Genomic DNA, 27966 nt, shown 5'->3' with positions numbered 1-27966 from the left:
TTAACTTGATCGTTGAAATATTAATATTTCTTTTTGTAGGTTCCTATCTTCAAGCTTGCAAAGGATTTTGCCTACAGGGTAGCTCAAGTCTATGAACTATTTTATCTATGCCCTTTTTGCATGCATCAACATATTTGGAAAAAAATAATTGAAATTTGCTAAAAGACAAAAAAAAAATAACACACAATTAAATTAAATAATGTGCATTGATATCACATGCATTTCTTTTAGTTATTTTAATAAATTTCAATTATTTTTATTATAAATGTACTTTTTTTAAAAAGAAATATACAATGAAATTATCTAAATAATTGTACGAAAAAAATAAATTATCACCCCGCGCTTGCTCGACTAAAATTATAATTTCCCGCACCAAACCGTTCCTTGGCTATAGCATATTCCAAGACTTGCCGAGAAATAATGAAGTAAACCCCGTGGAGCACGAGCTTCAGAGATCCTCACCACGATTTATCGATGCGATAGCCATCAAACAGAACCACACGCGCCTCCATACAACTACAAGCAGAGGTGGTCAGAATGGCAATGGCGACTTCTTCAATTTACTGCGCAACAACTCCGTTACCCCAAAGGAGCCTCTCCAAACAATTCCCCCTCCACCTCCCCGCCGCATGCGTCACGCGGCACGCGCTTCCTTCTTTAAGCATAACAGCGAGATTGCCAGCACAGGTAGCTGCAGCCTCCAGCGCCGTCGAAGCCAAGCCGCAGCAGGAAGCCGTTGCTCCTGCTAAGGTTTTGCCGTTTCGGGTTGGCCACGGCTTCGATTTGCACCGGCTGGAGCCGGGGTACCCTCTCATCATCGGTGGTATTAATATTCCTCATGATCGAGGCTGCGAAGCTCACTCTGATGGTAATTATTGTATATATATTACGCCTTTATATTGGAACTGTAGTTATTGATGTTGTTTCATGCTTTACAGTCTCTGATTTTCGTTATCACTGTTTTCGTTAAACAAAAGGAATTCAACTTGAATCTTCGTTCCTGCTTTTTCATTTTTGTTCCTTCTTGGCTGAAGTGAAGTTGATGAGTTTGTGCTAGGCTTTTCTTTCTGAAAGATTCATTGTGTTCTGTGAGGTAACCTAATTTTGCAGTTGAATCTAGTCAACTACTGCTATTAATATCCAATGTGGTTCTGGCAAAGGTGGGCTTTTGTCTTTTTGATATTGGGATATTCTATTTATATACAGTATAATTACAGTAATTTGTATGTGCAAGTGTTTGTTATCAGTTCCTTGGAATGTAATGGTGCTATGAACAGTGTAATACTACATTCTGCGTCAACGATTGATCTAAATTATACAAGTAGCTGTTTCTTGCTATTTGATGCTGAACTAATCATATTTGACTAAAAGATCAAGTTAATTTACTTGACTCATCGAAACTCAATTTAAATAGTACTCTTTACATAAGTAATATTGCAGAATTTTAATTTCAGCATTTAATTTGCTGTAGCGAATGTCAAATTTTTAGTTACAGTTCTCATTTTCTTTAATAAACACATAATTGATAGCTGGTTAAAGTTTTGTCGTTAAGGAAGATAGGGCTCTCTTCTTCCAGGTGATGTCTTGCTACACTGTGTGGTTGACGCAATATTGGGGGCACTGGGGCTTCCAGATATTGGGCAGATCTTTCCAGACACAGATCCAAAATGGAAAGGCGCAGCATCTTCTGTTTTCATCAAGGAAGCAGTGAGTGTTCCTCTGATTTCTTTTATGTTATATATGATCCTTGGATATCCTACTTGATTTACTTTTGAAGTCTACTGATATTTCCTTTGTTTAGTTTCATCGGGTTGCAGATTTTGCATATGTTAGAATGCAGACAAAGATTTATTTCCTATAACCTGTACGGATTTTTCGGTTTTGCTACAGAAATTTTGAATCTGTTCTTTTAAAAGGAGAAAAGAGTAAGGTGGTTAAAATAGCAAGACCTACGTGGGAAACAGTGTCGTAAGGTCCTTCAGCACATGCGCCATTAATGTCTCATCTATTTGTGTGATGGTCATTGCACGTGATGACCATGTGTTGCATCATGAATAAAACCTAGCTTGGATGAATTAAACTTACTTTAACACTTCTTAAGAGCATTTTAGAGCGGGAATTACCAACTTCAATGCAATAGGGAATACAATGCAATCAATTAATATTATAGATGAAGCCGTTTAAATCTCTGATGATTTTGTATTCTCGCTCTAAAACACTCTTAAATAGACATTTTAGGATGCTTTTTTGTTCTAATGGAACTCTCTCTTGTATACGTGTCTCCTTAATTTTTTGTCTAATTTGGTGGAAGAACTTAATATCATAAAGGGGGCTATAGTATGCAATTCTGGAGGATAGATAAGGAATGTTGGGCGCTAACATGTAAGTTAACCACGGTACGGGCATAGCAGAATGAGCAAAGTGTTTTTGTCCCTGAATTTTGTACTGTTCGTATATGAAATAAAATATGTTGTTCTGTAAATTGATTCCTACTTGTCACACAGCCAAGTACTTAGTCTGAGAGGAGGAGAAGTAGAATATAAAATTTGTGTGACATGGGCCATTGGTTATTTTTCTGTTATACACTTCTGCCGCAAATAAAGTACTCTTGCCTGTAATTTTTGCCCTTCTTGGTTTTCACATGGAAGGATATAGACCCGAAGAACCAATAGATTATGTAAAACTTTTTCTTTTAACATTTGATTATTTTAAAATTAATTTTCTGTGAGAAGCCAATATCTGAGTACTTATCTGTATATTGGATGCTTGCTGATATTTTGGTGTTTGCACTTAAACTCTATGATTCTTGATTGGAGCTGTGTTCTGCAGTTGAGTAAATTTTAGTAATTTGGTCACATCAGGTTAGGCTAATGCATGAGGCGGGTTATGAACTTGGAAATTTAGATGCTACATTGATCCTTCAAAGACCAAAGGTCAGCCCGCATAAGGAGGCTATCAGATCCAATTTGTGCAAGCTACTTGGTGCCGATCTGTCTGTTGTGAACCTCAAAGCAAAAACTCATGAGAAGGTTGACAGTCTTGGGGAAAATAGGAGTATAGCTGCACACACAGTTGTTCTCCTTATGAGGAAGGAATAGCGGTGTTTTCCTTGGTTGAAGTGTAATAGTTGTATCTGTATCACTATAGCATCATACAAGAGATTGCATCACCTAATTCTTAGATCTTACAATTGATGACCTAGTATACGCACACGATACTTTCATCCAAACAAACATTCACCTCGTGTACCTTGAAAATTGAATGACAACATCCTTGTAAAGGGATGATTGGGTCTGTTTAAAACTCTGGATGTCTTTTGAGCAGGGTTTCCTTTATTCATCTCTTTCTGTGTTGTTGTTGAGGAGTTGGATTTTATGGCTGTATGACAGTCAATGCAGTTGATATTTCCACTTTATGTTATACTATCTGTAACAACCTATGTAAATGCCAAGAAAAATCTATCCATAGTTGAAGTATCTAAGCAGTGATATAATCTGTAATGAAATAAGGAAACATACAAGTATTTTCTAAATCTGTTTTCCTCCAAGAAATAGTAGAAATATGTCTTGTGTTAAACAAAGGGCTATTCTAAATTCTAGAGCAACTCTAACAACCATTCCACCTGGTCTTTATTCTTCATTTGTTCCAGTGTAATAATAGTCATGATTTGGTCTGTGATTCACGTTTTTCTTCTTTTAAATACGTAAGAATCAAATGTTTCAGTCAAAGAAAATCCTATTTTTTCTTTCCCTTCTCAAACTAAAGATATTCAAGTTTTCCGGGATTGTTTGCTGCATTTCTTAGCATGTTTGCAATTCAAATTCTTTATTTTGCATTTTTTCTACGGGCCACTATATATGAATTGAATTTTCTATCTCCAAATTCTATTCTATTTTTTTTATTTCATTTAAGATATACACATTATATGTGCAAAATTTTATTTATTTTATTTAAAAAATTAATTATATACATGACGTACGTATATCAATTTAAATAAAAGATGCAACAAAATTTGAGAAAAAAATTCAACTGAACTACATAGGCTTGAGGTTAGGAAGGTAATTAAAATTAAAACGAAAATTGCAAAGAATTATGTGAGGAAGGATCTAAAGAGAATAATACATTAATGATTCTCGACTCATACACATCACTGGTCAAATTTATTTGAATTATTATCGAGTTTAAAAAAAACGTTTAAATTTGATTTGATTATTGATTTAATAGAGCTCAAAACTTGGATCAAACACGGATTGAGTTCGAGTAATTTGATATTTTTAAATACATTTTATTATTTTTCATTCTAATCGAATCGAACTTGAGTCAAACTAAAAAATTACCAAATAAATTTTTTTGTTCAAGCTTAATTTGTTAGTTTAACAAATCAAATTCAAACGAGCTTTCATTAATTAATTTTAATCGAGTATCGAATCATTTAATTTATTTTTCACCCCTAATTGATGCACATGAAGATATTATCTAATCCTTTATCTTGCATGCGACACGCACTAGTCAAAACGATACAATTACTATTCAAGTTGTCCTTTTGAATTTATGAGGTACATAATTAGTGTTATATATATATTATATTGATGCCATAAATTAATGACCTCTGAAAATGATCCATTTATTATAAGTTCTGATCATATGATATAATTAAGAAAAATGGAATAGTAAATGTACCAAATGTACAAAGGAGAAACCCATAACATATTTTTGCACTGAAAAGTTACGCAGAATTGACCAAAATTTTGACTACCATTCTCAGTCAAAAGGCTGAAATTAAATTTGGATTGTGATTATGATTATGATAGTCCAGTTGTTGACAATTCAATGCTGCAAGAGGACTTAAATATTTTGATTATATCATTTTTTGACTTATACAAATTAAATGCATATTTACCAAACATAATCAAAAGGAATTTAACTTTTTCATTACGCCCACGAGGCCTTGAATCTTCCCCTTTTGCAAAGTACCTCTTATATTTACACCTTTTCATATATGGTCTATTTATAAAAATTATTCATATTTTTTTATATAATCACAAAAAAAACACTCTTGACAGTTAAAAAATAGAGATAGTTTATGTAACGATATTGACGCATTTGATTAATGTGTGTATAACTTTTTAAAAAGTAGGGGTGGTTTTGTATAAATGATGTTGACGTTTCTGCTCGGTGAATTTTTTAGAAGACAGTGGTGATTTGTGCAAACGAACTATATGTCAAGGGTGCGGATATAATTTATCCTTATGTATATATGTATACTATATTATTTGGATGTAATTGGAGATGGAGTGAAAAGTAAACTTGAGAAAATGTGGTCAAATTGTTAGAAACAATGGCAGAAATTAGAAGAATGGATTCAACACTGAAGCAGGCTAAGTTGGGAAGCTCTTATGTATATCAACCACTACTTGGTATTTTTGTCAGTGTGTGATGGCTGGAGACATTTATAGTTAATTTTGATTATGGGAAGAAATCCAAACATATATCTAACGTTTGAATTGGTTACCACCTAACACTATCACAGATGACCAATCTCGAAGGTTGTCTTCTTGTTGGTCTACCTCAAGGAATTTTAAGAACATGCAAATTTGTGTGAAAATATGGATTTGTTTCTTCACTTAAATAATATAGGTATGTTAATGTCACACTCGTGACTTTAGATCTAACGCAAGTGAAATAAATTTAAAATTGCGTCGACTAAGAATATTATGAAAGTAATTTGCCCCAAGAACGGTGTATAATATGAACAAAAATGATAAAATATCAGGTCCAAAGATAATTTCAAACTATAATTAAAAAAGAATATTTAGATAATTTCAAAATGTGAAATTTCAAATTGATTGGTAAGCCGGTGGTCTACAGAATTTTGCATACAAATGTTAATTATTAGCACGGATAAAAAACCATGATCGTTGAAAGTTTGTTAGCAAACTATGCACATAAATAAGTGACTCTTTTTTGAAATTTTATTGGTCTAAACGCTCCAAAAATGCATTTAAATGAAAATGATAGTACTAAAAGAAAATAGGTGTTGGCCACGTCACAAAGTTTGAAGCATGCCATTGTGCAACTATTTTACATGTGAAATGAGGATAAAAATGAGTACGTTGAACACAATGTTTCAACTTCAAGCATGCGCATAATGATCTCCAACTGTTGGAAAAATGCTTGCAACATTCACATTGTATACTACTACCTAACAAACTTCTGCTCTGTCACAAGTAATCGGATATAAATTTTTATTTCAAATTATTTTGTATTTTTTATTTTATTTTATACGTAGATGCTACCGTGTATAAAAAATATCATTTTTTTAATTTGTTTTAAAAAATATTTTATACACATGACGTGTACAATTTGGGGGACTCAAAAAGCTTGCTCTCATATAATTCAAATGGGACGACTATATTTTGTGCTTCGGGACCACGGAACCTTAAGAAGCAGAAATTGTTCACACGAGTGATTGCAGTTAACTTATGTTGAGCAGAAGAGTTTTGGTATGGACAAACAGGCTCTCTCTAGGCAGGGCAGCCCGTTTGACGACAATCCTGTCAAAGAAAAAGACTGTTTGAAGTATTTTTTGTTTTGATTTCACGTTATAGGCGTTATGTGATCAAACATGGTTCAGGACATAAGTTAATCGCCGCCTGCCAAGGTTCAAACTGTTTTTGTCAAAAGAGAAATTGGCCAAATCCGATCTGAGTTAGAATTTCCCGCTTTTTTAAGGAGTATGAGTGTTGCTTCATAGGAAGCTTCATGTCTTTGATCCTACACCTATTTATACAGCCATCCCATGCCTTAACATAGTACTCTAAAGACATCTCCTCCTAACGTAGTATAGCTTAGCTCTCAGTCATAACTTCTCTCATACTTTCATTTCTATAGTTCTTACTTAACTTAGGATTGAGATTCCTGGGACTGAAACAGTGAAGGATATGACTATGAATCAAGTGCAGCTCTTGTCCCAGATTGCAACCAACGATGGACATGGTGAAAACTCGGCTTTCTTCGACGGTTGGAAGGCCTACGACAGTGATCCTTACCACCCCACCCGAAATCCGAGTGGGGTTATTCAGATGGGACTTGCAGAAAACCAGGTTATAACATAAACTAGAATCAAGTGATAAATGTCCCAAGTTTTAACTTCTTCAAGGATGTCCAAATATAATTAACCTGACTTCTGTCTGGCTTCTGCAGCTTTCCTTTGATTTAGTCCAAGAATGGGTTAGGAACAACCCGAAGGCCTCCATATGCACGGCAGAAGGATCAAATGGCTTCAAGGATATCGCCATCTATCAAGATTATCATGGCTTGCCAGAATTCAGAAATGTACTAAAATACTAACGCTGCAAATGTTCAGACATATTTTAAGATTCAGACTTAATACAAGTTCTTAACCTTTGTCTGATCATGAACGTGCAGGCTGTTGCAAGATTCATGGAGAAAGTGAGAGGAAACAGAGTCCGTTTCGACCCTGACCGCATAGTAATGAGCGGTGGAGCAACCGGAGCGCAAGAAACGTTGGCCTTCTGCTTGGCTGATGCTGGTGACGCGTTCTTGGTGCCGACTCCTTACTATCCAGGGTATAAGCATAACTTTTTCCTTGCTTATTGGTAGTCAAATGTTAAATTCTCAAGGGTTATCTTGTTTCTGAATTATTGGTGGGGGCATGGCAACAATAATATGACACATAACGACAACTTTGTTGACAGACATGAAACAGAACATCAGTTTCAGGCAGTTGGATGATCATTGTCTGTTCCCCCCAAGCATCTTTATTGTTAACATTGAAGGATGCTAAATTGCTAACTTGTTTAGTTACTATCTTTTTCAACACTGCACAAAGTTGCAAAAACTGAAGAATGCATATGTTGTCTTAGAACTTCACATTTTCTTGGATTTTCTTTCTTCTGTTCTAAGAGATTACTTATATATATTACTCCATTATATATCATGCAGAAACGATCGAGATCTAACGTGGCGAACGGGAATTCAACTTCTTCCTGTCGTTTGCGAGAGCTCCAATGATTTCAAGATCACCCGACGAGCCCTTGAAACTGCATACAAGAATGCTCAAGAATCGAACATCAAAGTGAAGGGCTTGCTTCTCAACAATCCTTCAAATCCATTAGGCACGGTAATAGATAGGGAGACTTTAACTGACTCATTACTCTTCACTAATGAGAAAAACATCCACTTAATCTGCGACGAGATCTACTCTGCCACGGTCTTCAGCCAGCCAGGTTTCACCAGCATTGCTGAAATAGTGCAAGAAAACACAGACTGCAACCGCAACCTCATCCACATTGTCTATAGCTTGTCGAAAGACCTCGGGTTCCCTGGATTCAGGGTAGGCATCGTGTACTCATATAATGACATAGTTGTGAATTGTGCACGAAAAATGTCGAGCTTTGGGCTTGTCTCGACTCAGACACAGCACCTGATAGCAACAATGCTGTCAGACGATGTTTTTGTGGACCGTTTCATTGCTGAGAGCTCTAAGAGGCTGGAAATAAGGCACGGGATTCTGTCAGCAGGGCTAGCTCAAGTAGGAATAGGGAGCTTGAAGAGCAATGCCGGGCTATACTGCTGGATGGACTTGAGGAGGCTGCTGAAGGAGCCTACATTTGAGGCGGAACTGGAGCTGTGGCAGGTGATTATTAACGATGTTAAGCTCAACGTCTCGCCTGGCGCCTCCTTCCATTGCTCCGAGCCTGGATGGTTCCGTGTCTGCTTTGCAAATATGGACGGTGAAACGATGATGGTTGCATTGAATAGGATACATAAATTTGTGACTCAGAAGAAGGGGTCTGATCAGGAAAGTGGTAGGAAACAATGCAGGAGTAGTAAACTTGAGATCAGCTTATCATTCCGACGATTGGATGAGATGAAGATGGCGGCGCCCCACAAAATGTCGCCTCATTCGCCTATGTCCTCGCCTCTTGTTCGAGCCAGGACTTGAAGTATTTAACCTAATAGCATTGTCTGATCATGAATAAGATCAGGGAAGATGCATGATCAAGGTTGTTGCTGCACTAATTAGTTCTTCCTAAGATGTAACAAATTATTGGAAATATGTTTTTAACAGTGTATGTACGTAGTTATTAGGGTGTTTTTGTGCATGAACACATGCAAAAATGGTGTCTCATTGGATTTTTATCAGGACATATCATATGTCCTGGTTTTACTCTCTGTTTTTCTTCTTTGTTCTTTGATTTTCTTTTTCCTATTGCTGAAAAGGAACAGCTATATTTGTTGTAATCTAAGTTGTCTCTGGAAATACAAAATTCAGGAATTGTAATATTCATGGTTTCAACAGTTATCCTGATTCATCACCATTTGCTTATTTCACTCAAGTATTTTGTTTTATAAACTAGGGACAATTACATTTACGCTCTTTAACTTATGATCTATTTACATAAACTCCATCTTTTAAAAGATTACACTTACATTCACCAGGTATATTATCATTTACCCAAACCATCTCGATTTTTTAGAAACTCAATAGCATTACACATACTCCTTATTTTTAACTACAATGGGTGATTTATGTAATTACGTATGTTATATGCAAGTAGCCCATAAATCAAAGAGCGTAAATATAATTGTTCCTATAAATTATTCAAACTAACTTCCGATATACGACAAATTCTTATTCAAAGAGCGGATCATTGACCATATTAAACTAACCGTATTTAAAAATATCTTTGTACTTTTTTTACAATTGATTATTTTTTTTATATTATATATCAATTACACGATAAATATAATACACTCGACGACATACTTGGTTTTTGGTTGCGTCATTTTTGACATGTTAAAAACAAATAATGATGATCCATATTAGGTAGAAGTTGAATGACACCAAAATATTGACCACGCAAGTCTTAATTTTGTTCCACGCTGTGGACTTTGGAACACTCGATATCCATCCCAGTCTCCAGTCATATCCACATCACCTTTTTACTCTTTTAAAAATACAAAAAACCCCCTAGGGAAGGAGGCAATTTACAACCAATTATATAATAAGTGGATACACTTGTCGTATGATTGATATATAATTTTAAAAAAAAATAACAAAATTATAACATTTATTATGTAATTTGTTTGACTCGATTTTACTTAATTTAAAAAAAAAAATCGTTTATTTGATTTGAGCATGATGACGTGGGCAAAAGATTGTACCCCCACCAATGATGTGAAAAGTCAAAACTGCTTGTTATTTTCTAGTGGGAATTAATTCCTTGATGACCAAGATGATAATAATGCAGCCAGTGTTTTTGACTCGACAACTTGATTAATTACTTTGACCAAATTAAGTCAATTTTCTTATTTTTCATCTGTAAAATTTCTTGCACTTCTTCTAGATTCTTCTTCACAACTTAAATAGTGTAATTATATCATATCAATATGCAATATTTTATTATTAAGGAGATAGAATTTTTGGCATTATAAGAAATATATTATTTAATTATTTGGTCAATAAAAAATAATCATAATAAATAATTTTTAACCATGATCACACAACATTTATTGGACGTAATTTCTATGAAGGTGACTAAAATATATGTCATACCACTGCTCTTAATTATAGCAAGTAATTTGTTTATGGTGAAAAATGCATCGATTTTATTTAATCGTTGTTTGTTGACAATAACTTTTAGACATATCCATTAATATTTTAATCAATAGTAATTTTTTTTCTATAGACACAAAGGTGAATGCATGAACAACATATATATTATATGAACATGAGACTTAAAGTTGGGGAGAAATGTGAATTTTATATTTAAAAGAAAAGAGAAATACAAAATGAATGTATTAGGACTTGGAAAGTGAATTAGGCATTTGGGCCACTATAAACGGGCCTCCACATTTGGGCTTGATTGGAGCCCATCTCATTCGTAGCCTAAACATGTAGCCTTGTCGAATACCCTTCATATCCTAAGAAAAGGAAAATACAAGTAAAACATTTTCATTGAAAAGCATTTTCAGAGCCACTTGGCATTTGTATATTTCGGATAAAATTTTAATTTTATTAGTTTATTGTCAATTTTTTAGTTGGCCGGGAATCGCTATGATTTTACATTTAGTAGGGCAAAAAAATTATTTATTTACTATTTTTCACATAATAAATAGGGGTAATTACATCGTTCTTCTCTAAAGTTTAGTATAATTATATATAAAATTTTGTACTTTGAAAATTTTCAATTAGTATTATTCTCATTCAATAAGTAGATTTATTTATTAGCAAAATTCAAGAAATTTGCTGACATCAACAAAAAAAGTTGAATGAAATTGATATTTATTCTCTATGAACTTAGTGTAAATTTATTGTTGATCAAATAAATCTTTTCTGACCAAACTAATCTTAAAAAACTGAAGATTTACCTTTTCATATACATTATCTTTTAAAGATTTATAAGGGTAGTTTGATTATAAAAGATTTGTTTGACCTACCATAAGTTTATAATGAATCAATGGGGGACAAGTATGGATTTTCATTCAACTTTTTTGCTGATGTTCGTGAAGTTTACCAACAGATGGATCTATTTGTTGGATGAAAATAAACTTAAGGGTACTAAATATAATTTTTCAAACTACAAAAAATCTATAAGTAATTATATCAAATTTTAAAAAAAGACAGTGTCATTATCCCTAATAAATATAATTAATTCTTTGTGGACATGTATTTCAAATACGTAAACATGACGTCCTGAATCATATTACTCCATCTTATTATCTTTAATTTTTGTGGGACGTCTTTTTCAATTATTTTGTATATATATTTCAAATTCTGTCATTTATTATGTGATTGATCGAATTTCACGAACCAGCACTTTTTAGGACATAATTTTTATCAACTATATATACAATCAATTTTGGGTTGCAAAATTAAAAGTATATTCTCTTTCACTTTCTCTTTAGAGGTGGATTGATTATGAAATAAATATTAGTTTTACGTAAAAGATTAAAGATTGGGTAGGAATTGTTGAACTAATTGACATATGGGATGACGCAAATGATAAGTACTTGGATATCTTGTACAACCACAAATTGCTACTAATTGATTTTTCAATTTTGTTTTTGTAGTTGGGGGATTGGATTGAGCCATCTGGGCCCAACTCCAACCATTATCACTTAGGCTGGAGTTAAAGTACTCCATCTGGGGGCAACTCCAACTTTTATCATTTTACATATTTAGTCCTTTTTTTTTTCGAATTTAGTCTTTTGATTACAATTTGATTCTCTTCACACCATAATAAATTTTATTTTTGGTTGTATAACTATGAGTCATTAGGATAAAAATTGTCAATACAAGACTAAATTTACCAAAAAAAGATCAAATTTAAGATGTTTAGGGCTAAATTTGTTAAGAAAAGGACTAAATGTATAAATAGGGTAAATTATAGAACTCAAAGTGTTAATAACCTAAAGTTACAAGATCAAAAATATAATTTTACAGAAATAAAAATATCAATGATATCTTAGTTTAATGGTCAAAATTGAGTTTTTATGAACAAGCTTTAATCCAACCAAAATTATGGATGTTTGCCTCATTTTATATGAGTTTATTATAATTCATTTTATTATTTTTATATAATTATATTAAAGTATTAATCGAATTATATATTGTATTAATTAATTTATTAAAATATTGATAGAATTATATGATCAGTTGGCCACGAAAGCCTGATTGATTCCATCATCATACTCAAATTGGACCATATATGTAATGGTCAGGGTAAATGCAATTTATCTTTTATTTAAAAGATAAAGGTATAGAATATTTTCCTGACATTTGAAAAATTATGCAAAAAAATCCTACTAAGCAAAAAGCAGTGGGCATCATTTTTCAAATAATAGGGGAGTTTTTTATATCTTCTTTTTCAAAAGGGTTTTTTTGAATTTTTCAAATTTTAGGAAGTCAATTGTATAACCCATCATCGCCCTATAGATATTAATTTCCCATACTTGCTATATTATCGCGTGTATTTTCATCAAGGAGAAAATTTTAATACTCAAATTTCACAATATCAATATATATATATATACTTAAATTTATATCAATATTTGTATTTATGTACATAAATATGAACATACGTATATGTCGCAGCGAAAGCTGCATTCAGATATCAACATAGGAAACTTCTTTCAGGAATGAAGTTATTTTCTTCAACATTTTTGATTGGCCAATAGATAGAGTGACGGCAAATTTAACATCTTAGGCATAAATTTAACATCTTGTAATAATATATAGTGTTTATATATGATGCTGACTTTTGGTATGTTTCTTAAGGTTATGGCATAATGACAAGACAAGATCACGTATTTGGTATACTTACCATTAATTATTATAGTGACAAAGTCGGTTAAAATGATGAAAATAAGACCTCTCATGGAGTTGGATTCATTTGGAGTTTTTAATAATCATCCCATGGATCAGATCAAAGTCACCAATTCAATAAATAAAGCAATTAAATAACAACCCCAGTCGTTGAATTCAAAGCAATCTATATATAGAGAGCCCATTGATTTTTATTTTTCATATCTATTTCTAGAATTCAGAATTTTCATATCAAATTCTTAAATGACTATTTTATTTAAAAGTATAAATTGTTAGAAAAGAGGAACGTTTAATATATATATATATATATATATCGTAACACGTCTCCCACAAATTCCATACGTAAAGTCCTTTTTTTTTTTTAAATTAAATGGGGCAATGTGATTCGAACCTAGAATTTTTTTTTTCGTCTGATTATGATATTATGTTAAATTATAATCTCAATCTTATCGCTTAATTTGTTATAAGGAAAAATTGTCCAATATTAATGTTTTAGCATTCTTGTGTGGAATAAAAATGCATTTGGATTAATGTGATAGAAATACTTTAAATATGTTCTTGCACATTAATTTTATGAAGAGAAAAAAAGTTTTCCTTTTATTTTATTTTTTCAAAAAATTGTGCTTAAATTTAATATTTTAATTAAAAAAACAAGCTCCATTGAAATTTAATAGAAATAAAAATAACCCTTTTATCCTTTCAAAAGACATACATATGGATATGATTACTTGCCTGATTACCAAGGACATATATATTATATTGATCAATGATCATGGTATCATAAAAATTTTATTATGGCTATGTGTAGCTACTTGATTGGATGTATATGCAACTTGTGCATTACAATAATAAGATGAAAATTTGGGCACGTCACTAGGACTAAGATGTCTAAATGAAAAAAAAAGTCTTGCTGCAAGAAAACAAGTCAAAATTTCAACGGAATTAAAAGTCACAAAACCCTTTGAAATTATGCTTTTTCGTGCCAAACTATGGAATTGTAAAATGCAAGGATTTCAGAAATATAAAAGTTACACAAGAATTTGTAAATTAATTTATTCCCCTCTTCATGAATCCCATATATATGTTCTATATTTACATCAAATATGAAGAAATTAACCACAAGACCGATGGATTGATCAATGCAATAATATATCAACGCCGTCCATGTACATCGAATCCATCCCTTTTTTCGTATATGGTTCTTGAAAACGCGTTAAAATCCATCAAAAACCCTTTTTCTTCAGAAGAAAAGCAAAACTCGTGATCGATCGATCCCATGATTGTATATGATGATGATCAGGAAATAACACAAGAATTAGGGTTCTCCTCAGCGCTGTAGACATGGTAGTACTGTGTGTAATAAGGATTGTAGTTCTTGTAGAGTTTGAGGAGCTCAGCAATTTGCTCACTTTCCTTCTTCTTGTCATCAGCCTCTTTCTTCTTCTCATCTTCTTTCTTCTTCTCATCCTCTTTCTTTTTCTCATCTTCCTTCTTCTTTTCTGGCTCTTTTGCTGGCCCTACTGTCAGTATTTCTGTGTGCCAAGATTTTCTCAATTTGCTCACAATTTGAACTGGATCCACATCGCCTACTACTGTTAGTTTCCTCTCCTTCATGTCCATGGCCAGGGATTCTATGCCTGCACAACAAAAAACGATTTCAAACTGTGATACACTTGTCATATGTGAATTGTACCCTAATAACATGACAAGCGTATTGTGCTCGACATATAATTAGCTCAGATTCTGATAACGTCTGCCCCCACCACTAACCAGAGAAAGAAATTAAAACCCATAAAGAGAATTTTACACTACCTGTGAGGCTGGAAACTGCCTTCATGGCCTTCTGTTTCTCTTTGTCATCATGAACTTCTAGTTTCAGCACCACCTTCTGCAGGAAAAAAGAGCAAGAAAATCCATTGATCATTAGGGAGAGGGACTGCAAAAATGACTGAAATTAGAGTATTGGAAAAAAGCCCACAAGCTGTTGTTGAGATTAATCCAAGATGTAATTGAAAGCAAGAAAATCAATGGAAAATTACTGGAAAATCATCAAACTAATCAAGACTTGTGTACTTATATTCATGAAACCTCCCAATTAGTAAGAATAGAATATGCATGACATGATCAGCATCAACTGATGATAATTAATTACAATTTGTGTGTGTGTGTGTGGAAAACAAGAATTTATAAGAAATAGAAAAACAAATTAAAAGGGAAATTAGGAAAGGGAAGGGAATGATTACCTTAGCAACCATGATGTGGAGTACTGTGATTAGGACCTGATCAAAGAAGAGGCTTAAGAAATTGCAGAGAAATGAAGGTTGAGATGTTTATAGAAACAATTGTGTAAGTATGGGAATTATTAATGCTACTTGAATATGAATGAATAATTGAATTAGAGGGTAGTTTTGCTGGACAAAGGAGTTAAGGCCAGTGGACTAGCTCCCTTTTATATTCATTCATGCAAAGTATCAGTCAACTTAGAAACAGAGGGTGGGGGGTGGGGGGGGGGGGGTGGAGGGTTGTAGGGTAGACTTTGGACAGCTTCTTGAATTGAACTTAGTAACCTACAGATAGACTTAGTTTCCCTTGGACAATCGAAGGGCCAAATCTTGTGTGCTTTTGTAGCCTTTTGTACAACTACTCGATATTTACCTCCACCTATATATGGGAAAATTACAATTTCATAAGTCCTATAACTGATGGACAGTATTTTTTGTCCTGTACTAATTAAATTTTATAATTTAATTCTATAACGTTATAATTTGACAATTTTAGTTATTTTTTGCTAATTTGATGAAAAACTATATGTACTTATACATGACTTAATTAAATTACAATTTTAGTTCTGCAAATCAATTCATGCAGGACCAAAAATGACAACGTCCTCTAAGTTATAGGACTAAAATTACTCTTTAATTAGGTCATGTGCAAGTCACATGTAATTTTTTTTCCATGATAAAAAGATGAAAATTGTCAAAATTTTAAAGCTATAGGACTAAGTTTCAAAAATCAATTCATACTGGACCAAAAATACCACATCATAAATTACTGGATTAAAATTATATTTTTCGTTTTATACATTCATTGTTTGATGTTTATTTATTTTAATCTTTTAGTTGGCAGGAGAGAGAGAGAGGGGGGAGCTTCAAATTTCACGTCAAAGTAGAGATAAGACAAATCCGATTTGCATATACTATAAACCTTGTTTCTTTTATGTTCCCTCTCTCGAAATACGTATCTTAATATTACGTACCAACAGTCTGCGGGTGATAAAATTAAAGAATATGATTAATTAATCCAACTCAGGGACTCAAATCCATAATCACCCCAAACCATAACTCTAATTTTAAATATTTCTCTCAATACTATGACATAATGTTCCGTGTTACTTTAGAAGTCGCATAACGTAGGTAGGAATTGGCTTTTACACTTTTAGTTGAGATCGTAATTTGTAAATTATCCATTAAAATCTATATAGTATAGCTAGACAAGAAAATGTCATTTTCCATCCAGGTGGAGGAGTTGGACAAATGGTTCATGACTTATATATACACACTCAAATTCTTACAACATATGTCTATCAATTTGAACCCATCATTATTTATTTAGTACTACATACAAAACATCGATGTCGTGATAGTCCAGATAAGTGTTTAATGTTCTTAAGGAAGAGAAATTTGGAATTTTCTGCCAATTATTGGAGTTGCATTTCATTCTCATGTAAAGATTAATGTCCCTTTCTTTTTTTCTTTTTCTTTTTTTTTTTTTTTTGGAGATTAGATTTGGAAGGAGCAAGAACTAAAAATTTGGAGTTTATTTTTGGAATATTCAGATGTAAATCTCGAAGTTATCGGTGAAGTTGTAAAATGTTAATTACTATAAAAAAGAATAGATTATTTTTTTATATTATAAATAATCACTGTTTAAAAATTATGATAAGTTAATACTTTCTATCATAATATTAAATAAAATCAACACAAAAAGTTAAATTTTGTCCATGATTAATCAATATGTATTATGATTTTAATTATGGTCGAAGTATTTGTTCTGGTTTTTAGTTATAGTTTATATTTTGGTCGCGCCTGCAGAAGCAACGGATAATAATCGTTCCAAAATTATGCTTAATTAGTAATTATTATAACTTTTTATTTTTAACCGTAATAATTAATTAGGAGAGAAAGTCATATTTGTCAAAATGTGTGAAGGGTCTATTGCAATATAATATTTTGTGACTAATAAGAAAGAAAATTATGTTATGGTAAGAAAAGGTGTTTAGTAATGGACCATATATACACAGACACCAAAATACAATACAATTAAGTATGTACCATGGCATAAATAATTTTACGTTAATTACATTTAGACCCTTTAAAAATATAAAATTATACTTTTTTTAAAAAGAAATTTAAATTTATACTTACACCCCTTTTAAAAATTTATTGTTTATACCTGACCCCTTTTTGTTATGATTATTTTGAATTTTACTCCTTATTTAATGTGTCATATAATAATTTCATACTTATAAAGGAAAAAAATATAATAATGTTCACATCATTCCATATATATATTATACTTATATTCCTTTATAAGTACAAAAAATACATAAATTACTAAATGATCTGCAAAATTAAAAATTTATATATATTTCTTTAAGTTGCATCAGTATTTTCAGTTCAAACCTAAAAAAAGGAGGTCGGGTGTAAATATATAATTTTTAGAGAGGGTGTATGTGTAATTTTAGAATTTCTTCAGAAAAAAGTATAGTTTTACATTTTTGGACGGTTTAAGTGTAATTAACCTATAATTTTATTATCAAATAAATTTTGCACTTTAGTAGTGTTAGATATGCAAGTCGGTGCTTCATTTCATCCTTGAGGGTTTTCTTATTTTCCTATTGTGCAATATTTAGGGACCAAAACCCATTTTAGTCCAAGTATAAGGATCAAAATCAAATTTTAGCCCTAAATATAGGAACCAAAAGTATAACTTACCCTTAAATAAATGTCTTGATAATTCCATTATCGTCTTTTAACATCCGTATGGGTCAGCATAGGCATGAATAGAAATGGCTTATGGGCTTTTAAAGGGCTCGGAGTGAAGGCCTATCAATGTTTGATTTTAAAGTCTCTTTCATTTTGAGGACAAATGGATGGTCTGATGATTCAATAGTGAGAAAGTGGACGAATCCTATTGATGACCAACAACCCATGATGTATTTTTCTGACTTTATCAAATAAGGGATCATTATATTAACAATTTATGGTCTATTTATACAAATTATCGCTATATTTTGGATAATTATGTATATATTCATCAGAGTTAGTATTTATATAAATCACCCTTAGTTTTTTAAAAAGTACGCAAACTACATCTGCTTTTGGACTGTAGAAACAATTTTTATAATTATACAAAAAAATATGAATGGTTTGTGTAAGTAGATCATAGGTCAAGGAGTGCAAATATAATTATCTTATAAAATAATGATTTTATACTGTGTGGACCTATGGAATTTCATTCATGAATCTTGATTTTTCCGACCCTAATGTCCTAAGCCCGTCACTAAGAAAATACACCCAATTGAACCATTTCGATCACGGATTAATAGACAACAATGAGAATTTTTTGTTATATTTTGGTATTATATACTAATCTCGCACAATGTGTAATTAACATGTATTTTTTGAAAAATAAGAAACACACTGCATACACGTAAATATGACACTATTATGTAACATTATTTTGGGATAAAAAAAGAATCTCAATCCTAAAAACTACACCCAATTTATATCCTCTTATTGCTGGCCAAAAGTCAAATGGGAAATTGTAGAGTATAATGGCTCTATGGAAGGAGGTAAAAGATCTTCTATCGTGCATTCATCTTATGTTACATTTATATGTTTACTATATATAACTTTATTTTAATTTTAATTTTCAAAAAATACGGATCAATGATTCATTGATGTGACACTAATATGTAACATGAAAAATTAATAGGAATTTTTTTTTTCTTATATGTTATGGCCGTTTTCAATTCAATCATATTTGTTACGATTTTCTCACGTTGCATCTTATAAGTTGAATTTTTTTCATTTTTACGTGCATTTTTTGTCCAATAATCAAGGAAAAAATATACGAAAATGCAAGTGAAACTGCTATACACGAAAATTTTTCAACTATGAAATACAATGTAAGAAAAAATTATAATAAATAAAACTAAATTAAACTAAGACCCGTCCGAAGAAGAGATGTCATTTTTAGAGAGAAATGAGGGTGAAAGCTATATATGTTAAAATTTGTGGAATTCATCTAATACAAAACAACATTAATGCACAAGCAACATGAATAGCAGGGAAGCATTTAGACATGTACAATGTCTACTACTCCCACTTACTACATCTCATCATAATCATAGCAACGAAACATGTACATATTCAACATTAAAATAAAAGAAAAAACAAAGGACCTGCAAAGCATCCTTGGTTGTACCTCCTAAGATTCATTCTACATTGTAACTCATGAATATTTTGCTCAAATTGTAAATATATTGTAAAAATAAGAAACAAATTCAGATCATCACCACGTCCCAAAAGAAGAATGTACGACCCAGTGAAGCACCCCCGGTGTCCAATCAAAATTGCCGGGTCATCCATCAATAGGGAACTGGTGCTGACATTTTAGTAATTTGATCAAGAACATCAAGAACCTCTGCTCTACTCCTCACAATCCTATGAAACACTTCTCTAACCTGTTGCTGCAGCGGCCCCAGTCCCTCCTCCATCTTCTGGCAGATCTCCGCCAGCTCCGCCACCTGCGACGCCAGCTCTGCCTCCTTCTCCTCCTCCATCGGGAATACGAACGTGTCTGCGAATTCCACCAAGGAGTGTGCCACCTTCTCCATTCTCTGCAACTCCTCCAGCAATCCGGCTGTCCCTTTCTTCTCCTTCTTCTTCCAGTCTTCACCGATTTTCTCCTGCAGTCCGATTATGGGCTGTGCCCACGCCAAATTCCTCGGAACCTGAAAATGGGTGGCCAGCCCGTTTCTATCTTGACATGGAATGGCTGCCACCAGAGCCCACATCACAAACACCACAATCGTGTTCATAATATATACCGGCAACGCGGTTGACTCCCCGCCGCGCGGCGCAGCCAGGTTGGCCGACATGGTCTGAATCTGCTTCGAGGCCGACCAAGATTTCGCCACGGACCAGGACAAAGAGCGGAAGTTCCCGGCGGTACGGTCCTTGTTATTGCCTCCACCGCCACCTACGCGGCGGCCGAAGGATCGGGTTCGCTCCGTCCATCTTCCGTGCAAATTGTTGTTGGCGTTCTCCTTGTCATCGAAAACCATCGAGGTTAACAAGGTGTTGAGCGCCTTCCGTGCCCGCCTGACCTGGCCTTCCCCGAGGGGGGTCTGATTTAATGCCGTCAACGCAATCTGCGCGAGTTTTTGCCAGTGTTGAACGAGATCGACGCCGTGGGTAACGGCGTTACAGATGTCGAGGGCCTTGATGGATCGTTCCAGGAAGTCAGGAATCAGGCGATCAAGCGGTGGCCTCGAAAACTGAGACGGGTCACGGCCGGAAACAAGAATGGCCTTGAATTCGGCCTCGCAGCAGAGATACGTGTCGAGGAGGTTGCGGAACCAGGAGATGGAGAGTAGCTGCGGCGGCAATGGTGGATGGGTGTGCGTGTCGTGCGTTGCAGAGGGTGAGTCCGTCGTGGCCGTGGCGGCCGCAGTGGCGGAGGAATGATCATTGGAGTTGGAGTTTGTGACGGCGGTGGTGGTGGTGCTGGAGTGGATGTAGAGAAGGTCGGCGAATCGATCGGCGACGTGTCTCTGGAATAATTCAAGATTTTCTTGTTCTTGATCGTTGCTGCTCTCAATGGGGATGAATTGGTTGCGGCGGATGCTTATGCGGTTGAGGAAGGAGCCCTGATTATCAGTGGCCGGCATGGTTAAATTCCGTTGATGAAATCCTTTGGCGTTGTAATATGGAAGAGAGATGGAATGGAATGATGAGAGGTTGTCAGAGAACAAGGAGAAAAGGAAGAAAGAAGAAGAGAACGGTTTGGCAGTTAATATAAGAGAGGAAGAATGGACGGTTAAGCTTTGTCGGGAGCTTGACCGTTTCTCCACATTCCTGTGCCCGAGAAGTGAGAGCCCAGCCTGACTAGGTAGTTTGTTTTTTCTTTTTCCCCTTTTGCCCTTGCTGTTTCATTGTATTTTCAATCATCTACTATCTTTTCTTTTTTCTTGTTCTTTTGTCCCCACTCGCCATCTATTGTTTTTTTTTTTAATGAGACGATTAAATTATATGTTTTAGAATAAATAACAATAAGCTCTCTTAATATTTGGGATAATTATAAATATTATTTCGATGTATCAAAATTATCAATACCGTCTTGATTTTAACAATCGTCCAACAACTATCTCAATTCATTAGTCTCTGTTAGGTTTTCGTTTATTTTTTATGATGAACTGACAAAAATATCCTTATAAATTATGAATTGTTATTTTACTTATTTTTTAAAATAAATTCAGAATAAAATATATGAACTAAGTGGACAATTTTTTGATAAAGTTTTGAAATTTTCATCCATCATCTCTGGTGAAAGAACCTAGAATGAAGATCATTGATGCCTACACCATCCAAAGATGCTCAGCGTGACACGTGACTTTCTACCGTTTTTGACAATTAGTTTTCTCTAAATTGAGTCATTTTATAAGGTATGCACTTACTAACTTTGAGATCAAACCGAACGACCCTGTTAGACCTCAAACAAACTCTGAATTAGAAAAAATGGTTTTAGTTGAGGGTCATGTTAACGACACTAACAACTTATGTTTCAAGCCAACCCATTTCCAGTTTAAGGACTAAGAATAGACCCCCCACCTCTTTTGTCGACGCCCAAAGAGGATGCTGGACTACATTAATTTGATTCAACTTGTCATATCATCGCCAATCTCGACCTAAATCAAAATTAATATATTCGGTCTTTACCCCATCCACCTCTCCCGTCATCGCAGCCTCTGTCACTGCCACACCCTCCGTCATCGCCATTTCATCACCTTTTATATCTTTATGTATATATATATAGTTTATATATATATATATTTATATATATAACATATATCAATATATTACAAATATAATTTTAATTTTAATTTAACATTTATAACTGTTAGATGTAAAGTAAGTAAAAAAATCTACATTGTTAATCAACTAGTTAAATTACGGCTTTAGATTCAAAGCAAATCAAACGATTTATAGATAAGGTTATAAATGTAATTCTATAAATAAAAATAAAAAAATAAGAAAAGTGCGCGAAACACAGGAACTCTCGTGAAGGGGTTTTTTGCTCCATCTTTAAAACACAGAAGAATAAGTTGTTAATTTTTTGTTTTTTAGAAAACTTTTTTTTATTGACTTAGGGAGGTAAATTGTATTTTATCAAAAAAAAAAAAGTGGGTTGTTTGCACATGGATGGGCCTCTCGTAATTTAAAAACATTGGAAAAAGAGAGCAACTAATTAATGAAAGTAGAAAGGAATGAGAAGGCAGCAAAAGGATATATCAGAAAAGTTAAGGCGTGGAACGCGTTTTTGTTCGCAACACATGACATATGATGATAGATTAGATGTGTGTGTGTGTGTGCGCTCACGTTCCATTACATTCTTATTTCCTCCGGCGGTCGGGGGATAATGCCAAAAGGTTGGTTAGCAGATAGTAAAGATGTGAGAGAAAAATTCAAAGGGGGAATTTGACAGGTCTGTTGACCCACCAAGAACAGATCCATCATCCATAATTGCATTTGTGCTCCTCCACCTTCTCTTCTACGCGCCCACTTATCTCAATTATTATTGTTACTTTGGATTAAGGCATATACATATATATATATATATATTATATCCCTATAAGTGCATATGAATTAAAACTGTCTTTTAAAAGTTGTATAGGAGTAAAATTGTCCGAAAATCTATCAAATGAGTAAAAGTAAGCAATTTCATAAATTACTGGATCTAAACAAAAATTGGCATAATTATTGGACTAAAATTAAAATTATGCATACTTAGCGGACTAAAATAATAATTTTCCCTTATATTAATTGAGGTCATGAAATGGTATTTTTTGGTCCTCTAGTTTGGGATTTTTCACTTTAATCTCATTAATTACGGAGTTTTTATTTTTTGTTTTGTAATTTTAAAAAATAGTATTTTTTTTTCTCATGGCAACTTTTTGCTAGGTATTTAACAAAAAATGCCACGTAATTGTTAAATTCATGAGACTGAAAGTATTGCTTTTTTAAAATTACGAGATCAAAAGTAAGAATTCAGAGGAAAATTTTTTAAATTTTCATGAAAATTCGCCTCAGACTCGCCCCATTGCATTCCTGAAACTATTTGTAGTAGTAATTCACTTGAGACTATTTGTACGGTATCAACGATTTGTCTTGTCAAATGTGTTGCAGAATATTTAACTCTCAATATCAATAAAAAATGTGAAATTATGTTTTTTCTTAAAAAAGTTTTGAAATTTTACTTATATTCCCTTCGAAATTCTTCCTTTACACCTGACATCTTTTTGTAGGATTTGGATGAAAAATGTTAATTCTAATAAAAAAAATACATAAATTTTTAATTTATCCCTTATTTAATATTTTTATGTATATTTATATACTTATAAAGGGATAAAATATAATAATATATATATGGAGTGAGGTTAACATTGTCCTAATTTTTTCGTGATAAGTACAAAATTAGTACATGAGAATATTAAATGAGGGATAAAATTAAAAATCTATGTAATTTTTTTGCTAACGTTGTATTTTTCGTTCAAACTATAACGAAAGAAGGTCAAGTGTAAACAATAAATTTTTTAAAGAGACGTAAGTGTAATTTTAAAATGTAATTTCATATTTTCTGAGAGGTTATAAATATAATTAATCTTTTAAAAAGCATTAGATTAAACTACGCATTTTAAAACAAACAAACAAATAAATAAAATTATTATATATATATATATAAAAAAAAAAAAAAGGTATGGTCCATATGAATAAAATAACTGTTCGGATTATGATTTGGTTAGAGAAGAATTGGTCAACTTGGGGTGGGGCCTCTGCAAAATTCTACATGACATGTAAGTCACAAGAACAGACCAACTGAAGCCGAAGAAGACCCATTGATTATTGAGTGAGACATTTAGCATCATTACATCATCAAACTTAAGATTATTTGTGGAGATTTTGAATTCCTTGGTCCAAAAACTCGTCCATTTATTGATCTTCTAGTTTTAATGTGCAGACCTACAAAATCAATGGATATTGATACGAGGTTCACTATTTTTTTAATAAAAATAAATAAATAAAAATCGACAAATATTATATATATATATATATATTACAACTCTAGATATTAACATGTTTTTACTCAATGAATCTAAGATGATAACATATATTTAATGTTTAGATCGACGGAACTCAATAATTACATGATATTTGATGCGATTGGTCCAAATGGATTACTTTTATAAAAATTCTCAGTTCTGCTCTTCATTTATCGGATATAGACTGTTTGATTCACTATGCTCACTTTTTAATATATTTGAACGAGTCAACTTGTTCAAGCATCAACATTGTTGTTGAAATGCCCCCTTTTACTAACAATAAGATTAGATTTATGATATGAAATTAGAATAGCTCAATGAACGACTTCGGATCAACCAACTTCGTATTCGACTTCAGTATACGTCAACTACCAGTATCGAATATGCATAATTAACCAAGAGCTATTATTACAGTATATCAACAATTAATATTAAAGTGTACAAATACCCACATACTGATGGAACCCAAATTCATACAGATAATGCAAAGATAGACTTATAATGCATTTTCTTTAATTTAAAATCAATAAATGCCTTTTTATATCTCCGTGAATACTGTATTACACGCATATTTGTTCATGGGCATCGGGACATGTTAAAATTCAGTGATTTATTATATATTAAAGAATAAATTAAAATAAACTCTTTTAAAATTTGATATAATTATAAATAATTCTCGTTGTTTGAAAATTACTCCCTTGACTTTAACAATCGTCTAATAATTAGCTTAATTTAGACCCCTTATAGTTTGAAAAGTTGTATCTAGCATCCTGAGATTTGCTTCCGTCTAACAAATAAATTTTTCTGTTAGTCAAAATTCACCGTACATATTGGTATTAATAAAAAAAAATTAAAAAAAACTATATTTATCCATGATTGACTTATTACTATTTACTGCAGGTCAGATAAATCTTTAATGATCAAATTACCCTCATACGTTTTCACGAGTTAGTGCATGTAAGAAAGTATATCTTCATCGTTATAAGGATAGTTTAGTCGAAAAATAATGTTTGACTTGCAATAACTCAATATTAAGTCAATCGAGGATAAATATCAATTTTTATTCAGTTTTTTTTTCGTATCAGCAAATTCAATTAAGTTTGACTTCGGGGGAACTTATTTATTAAACAGGAGCAAAATTTAAGGGTGCTAGGTATAATCTGTCAAACCACATGTGGTGTAAATATAATTACACCAGACCTCATAGAAAGAAGTGGAACTATCCCTTTTTTAAATTTCCCATCCACCTCATCCAACTTTTATAATTTTTTGTTTTTATATTACAACAAGAGCAAAGTTGATATATTCAAACCTCTATCTAAAGATTATATAATTTTATTAAATATTAGTAGGGCATTTATAATTTTATATAATAAAATTTCGAACTTTAAGAACCGAAAGTTTTGAGTGATTGGGGGCCGCCCTTGACATTGAATATAGTGATGCATGGTTCTCCACTTCATGTTATGGCTACCGTATCTGTCGGCTTCTATTACATGTATCTCTACTATCCCTCAATTTCCGGGCTATAATTCTTTTCGTTTCTGTCCCAACTCATTGGATTTGAAATGGAGTTCTAGTTGGGATACGATTTGATTAAATTCAAATTAATTATATAATGAGTGTAATATATTTATTATATAATTGGTATAATAAATATATGATTCTTAATTTAATTTAGACAGATCTGATTTTAAGAAGAATTTTGTTGATTTTAGCCCTAATTAAATTTGGATACTTATTTTATTATTAATGTACAATTCAAAGTGAATAACCAATCATATGACAAGGTACAATTCAACGACATGATATTTGGATAGGAATCTTTTGAATTAGACATTACAATGTCATGTTTGTGAAGAAAATGTTAGAGTTGTGTCGGTCTCTTTTTGAGTGTGTTATGGAGGAATGTTTTCAAGAATTGAATTAAAAGAAGAGCAATGTACAACGGTTGTTATAAGTTTATTATAATTATAAATACTCTTTTATTTCTTAAAAAATTACAAATACACTTTGAAATTAATAGTCGTCTAATAAATCCTCCCTCGTGACAGCCCATAATAGTGAAGTATTTATTAGACGATTATAAATTTTATAAGGGTATTCGTAATTTTTCAATCAACAAAAAATTATTTGTAATTGTGAAAATACATTTATTTTTTCTGTGAAGATATTTCTCATTGTAAATAGTTTTTGTAGAAGTCTTTATTTGAAATCACCAAAAGAAAAAAAAAAAAAAATCATCTTCGACTAAGTTTTATTTTGTTGTGAAAGCACTTGTTTTTCTTTATAATTTAATACTTCCGCATTACGAACAGAGAAGCTTTGATCCATGGATAGGGGAAAATCGAGTTGACGAACTTGTTTAGCAGTTACTTGTTTGTTTCTTCTAATTTTTTTTTTAAAAAAAATGATAAATTATTCCCATATAATAAGTGATTATAATTAAAAATTATAATAAATCAATGTATTATCTACCGTAAAAAATAAAACTAATATGAAAATTTAAGTTTTGACCAAATCATTGTTAAAATATTTGCTGTGATTTTTCAGCTGTGAATCATACTTTGGCATTGCTTATAGAAACAACACTTACAGTCGTTGTGCAACTGTGTTAAATTAAAAGTCGCAAAGATTTTTTTATATTTAACCATGATAATTAATCAAGACAAAAGTCGATATTTCTTTGGGTAAATTATATTTTGGTCCTTATATAGTCACTTATTAACTCTTGGTCCCTAATGTTCCTTGCCACAATTTTGATCTCTAATTTGTTACAAATTTGATCATATATTCAAATTAGAGACCAAACTTACAAAAATTTGTGTATATTAAGGACCAAAATCATGACTAGTAGACATTAATGGCCAAGAGTGAATAATTAGAGATGACATACTAGTAAAATATAATAATGAATAATTGTCAAAGTAATATACAATAACTGACAATTACTTTCAATAGTGATTAACTTAATTACAACTGTTTTCACTATAAACTCGTGAAAATCATTATTTCAAAGTAGATTCTTTTATTACTTTGATATATATAATTAGCAATAGTTTTATCCCATCACTTGATGGGCCTCGTTATGTTTGTTTAAATATAATTAAATGTTTTTATTTCATTTTAGATATACACACCATCTATATAAATATCTCTAAAAAAAATATCTTACATCCCATAATTTATTATATGGATGCAAACACATGTTATCATGGTTTGCGTT

General features: G+C 32.3%; 4 protein-coding genes across 6 annotated transcripts; 2 read left to right on the top strand and 2 right to left on the bottom strand.

Annotated features, from left to right (window-relative positions):
- The first annotated feature begins 377 nt into the window (after window positions 1-377).
- LOC105164054 (2-C-methyl-D-erythritol 2,4-cyclodiphosphate synthase, chloroplastic) lies at window positions 378-3339 on the top strand. The gene is made up of 3 exons (XM_011082604.3): window positions 378-868; window positions 1577-1707; window positions 2862-3339. The coding sequence occupies exons 1-3, from the start codon at window positions 538-540 to the stop codon at window positions 3096-3098; spliced, it is 699 nt and encodes a 232-aa protein (XP_011080906.1). The 5' UTR covers window positions 378-537; the 3' UTR covers window positions 3099-3339.
- A 3210-nt stretch (window positions 3340-6549) lies between these two features.
- On the top strand, window positions 6550-9309 carry LOC105164055 (1-aminocyclopropane-1-carboxylate synthase). Its single transcript, XM_011082605.3, has 4 exons — window positions 6550-7103; window positions 7204-7335; window positions 7429-7589; window positions 7966-9309. Exons 1-4 carry the CDS (start codon window positions 6942-6944, stop codon window positions 8966-8968), a joined length of 1458 nt encoding a protein of 485 aa, XP_011080907.1. The 5' UTR covers window positions 6550-6941; the 3' UTR covers window positions 8969-9309.
- A 5084-nt stretch (window positions 9310-14393) lies between these two features.
- LOC105164057 (heavy metal-associated isoprenylated plant protein 39) lies at window positions 14394-15787 on the bottom strand. 3 transcript variants are annotated; one of them, XM_011082606.3, is made up of 3 exons: window positions 15598-15787; window positions 15167-15242; window positions 14394-14991 (listed from the first exon to the last, which is right to left on the bottom strand). In XM_011082606.3, the coding sequence occupies exons 1-3, from the start codon at window positions 15607-15609 to the stop codon at window positions 14651-14653; spliced, it is 429 nt and encodes a 142-aa protein (XP_011080908.1). In that variant the 5' UTR covers window positions 15610-15787; the 3' UTR covers window positions 14394-14650. The 3 variants fall into 3 exon arrangements, with proteins under 3 accessions (XP_011080908.1, XP_011080909.1, XP_088737312.1); XM_011082607.3 differs by lacking the exon at window positions 15598-15787 and adding an exon at window positions 15394-15551; XM_088881186.1 differs by lacking the exon at window positions 15598-15787 and adding an exon at window positions 15333-15355.
- A 3896-nt stretch (window positions 15788-19683) lies between these two features.
- Window positions 19684-21468, bottom strand: LOC105164058 (protein ROH1A). The gene has a single exon (XM_011082608.3). The coding sequence runs from the start codon at window positions 21309-21311 to the stop codon at window positions 20007-20009; it is 1305 nt and encodes a 434-aa protein (XP_011080910.1). The 5' UTR covers window positions 21312-21468; the 3' UTR covers window positions 19684-20006.
- Between the last annotated feature and the right edge of the window lie 6498 nt (window positions 21469-27966).

Source organism: Sesamum indicum, linkage group LG6 (assembly GCF_026168435.1).
Source record: "Sesamum indicum cultivar Baizhima isolate 11 linkage group LG6, ASM2616843v1, whole genome shotgun sequence".
Classification (NCBI taxonomy): Eukaryota; Viridiplantae; Streptophyta; class Magnoliopsida; order Lamiales; family Pedaliaceae; genus Sesamum; species Sesamum indicum.
This window is presented reverse-complemented; position numbering and strand designations above follow the sequence as displayed.

Excerpts from the sequence above, each read along its gene's own strand:
- LOC105164054 (XM_011082604.3), top strand. The coding sequence starts at position 538 with ATGGCAATGGCGACTTCTTCAATTTACTGCGCAACAACTCCGTTACCC. Across the intron at positions 869-1,576 it reads CTGCGAAGCTCACTCTGATG|GTGATGTCTTGCTACACTGT; the intron begins GTAATTATTGTA and ends CTCTTCTTCCAG. Across the intron at positions 1,708-2,861 it reads CTGTTTTCATCAAGGAAGCA|GTTAGGCTAATGCATGAGGC; the intron begins GTGAGTGTTCCT and ends TGGTCACATCAG.
- LOC105164055 (XM_011082605.3), top strand. The coding sequence starts at position 6,942 with ATGACTATGAATCAAGTGCAGCTCTTGTCCCAGATTGCAACCAACGAT. Across the intron at positions 7,104-7,203 it reads TGGGACTTGCAGAAAACCAG|CTTTCCTTTGATTTAGTCCA; the intron begins GTTATAACATAA and ends TGGCTTCTGCAG. Across the intron at positions 7,590-7,965 it reads CCGACTCCTTACTATCCAGG|AAACGATCGAGATCTAACGT; the intron begins GTATAAGCATAA and ends TATATCATGCAG.
- LOC105164057 (XM_011082606.3), bottom strand. Across the intron at positions 14,992-15,166 it reads GGCAGTTTCCAGCCTCACAG|GCATAGAATCCCTGGCCATG; the intron begins GTAGTGTAAAAT and ends TTTGTTGTGCAG.
- LOC105164058 (XM_011082608.3), bottom strand. The coding sequence starts at position 21,311 with ATGCCGGCCACTGATAATCAGGGCTCCTTCCTCAACCGCATAAGCATC.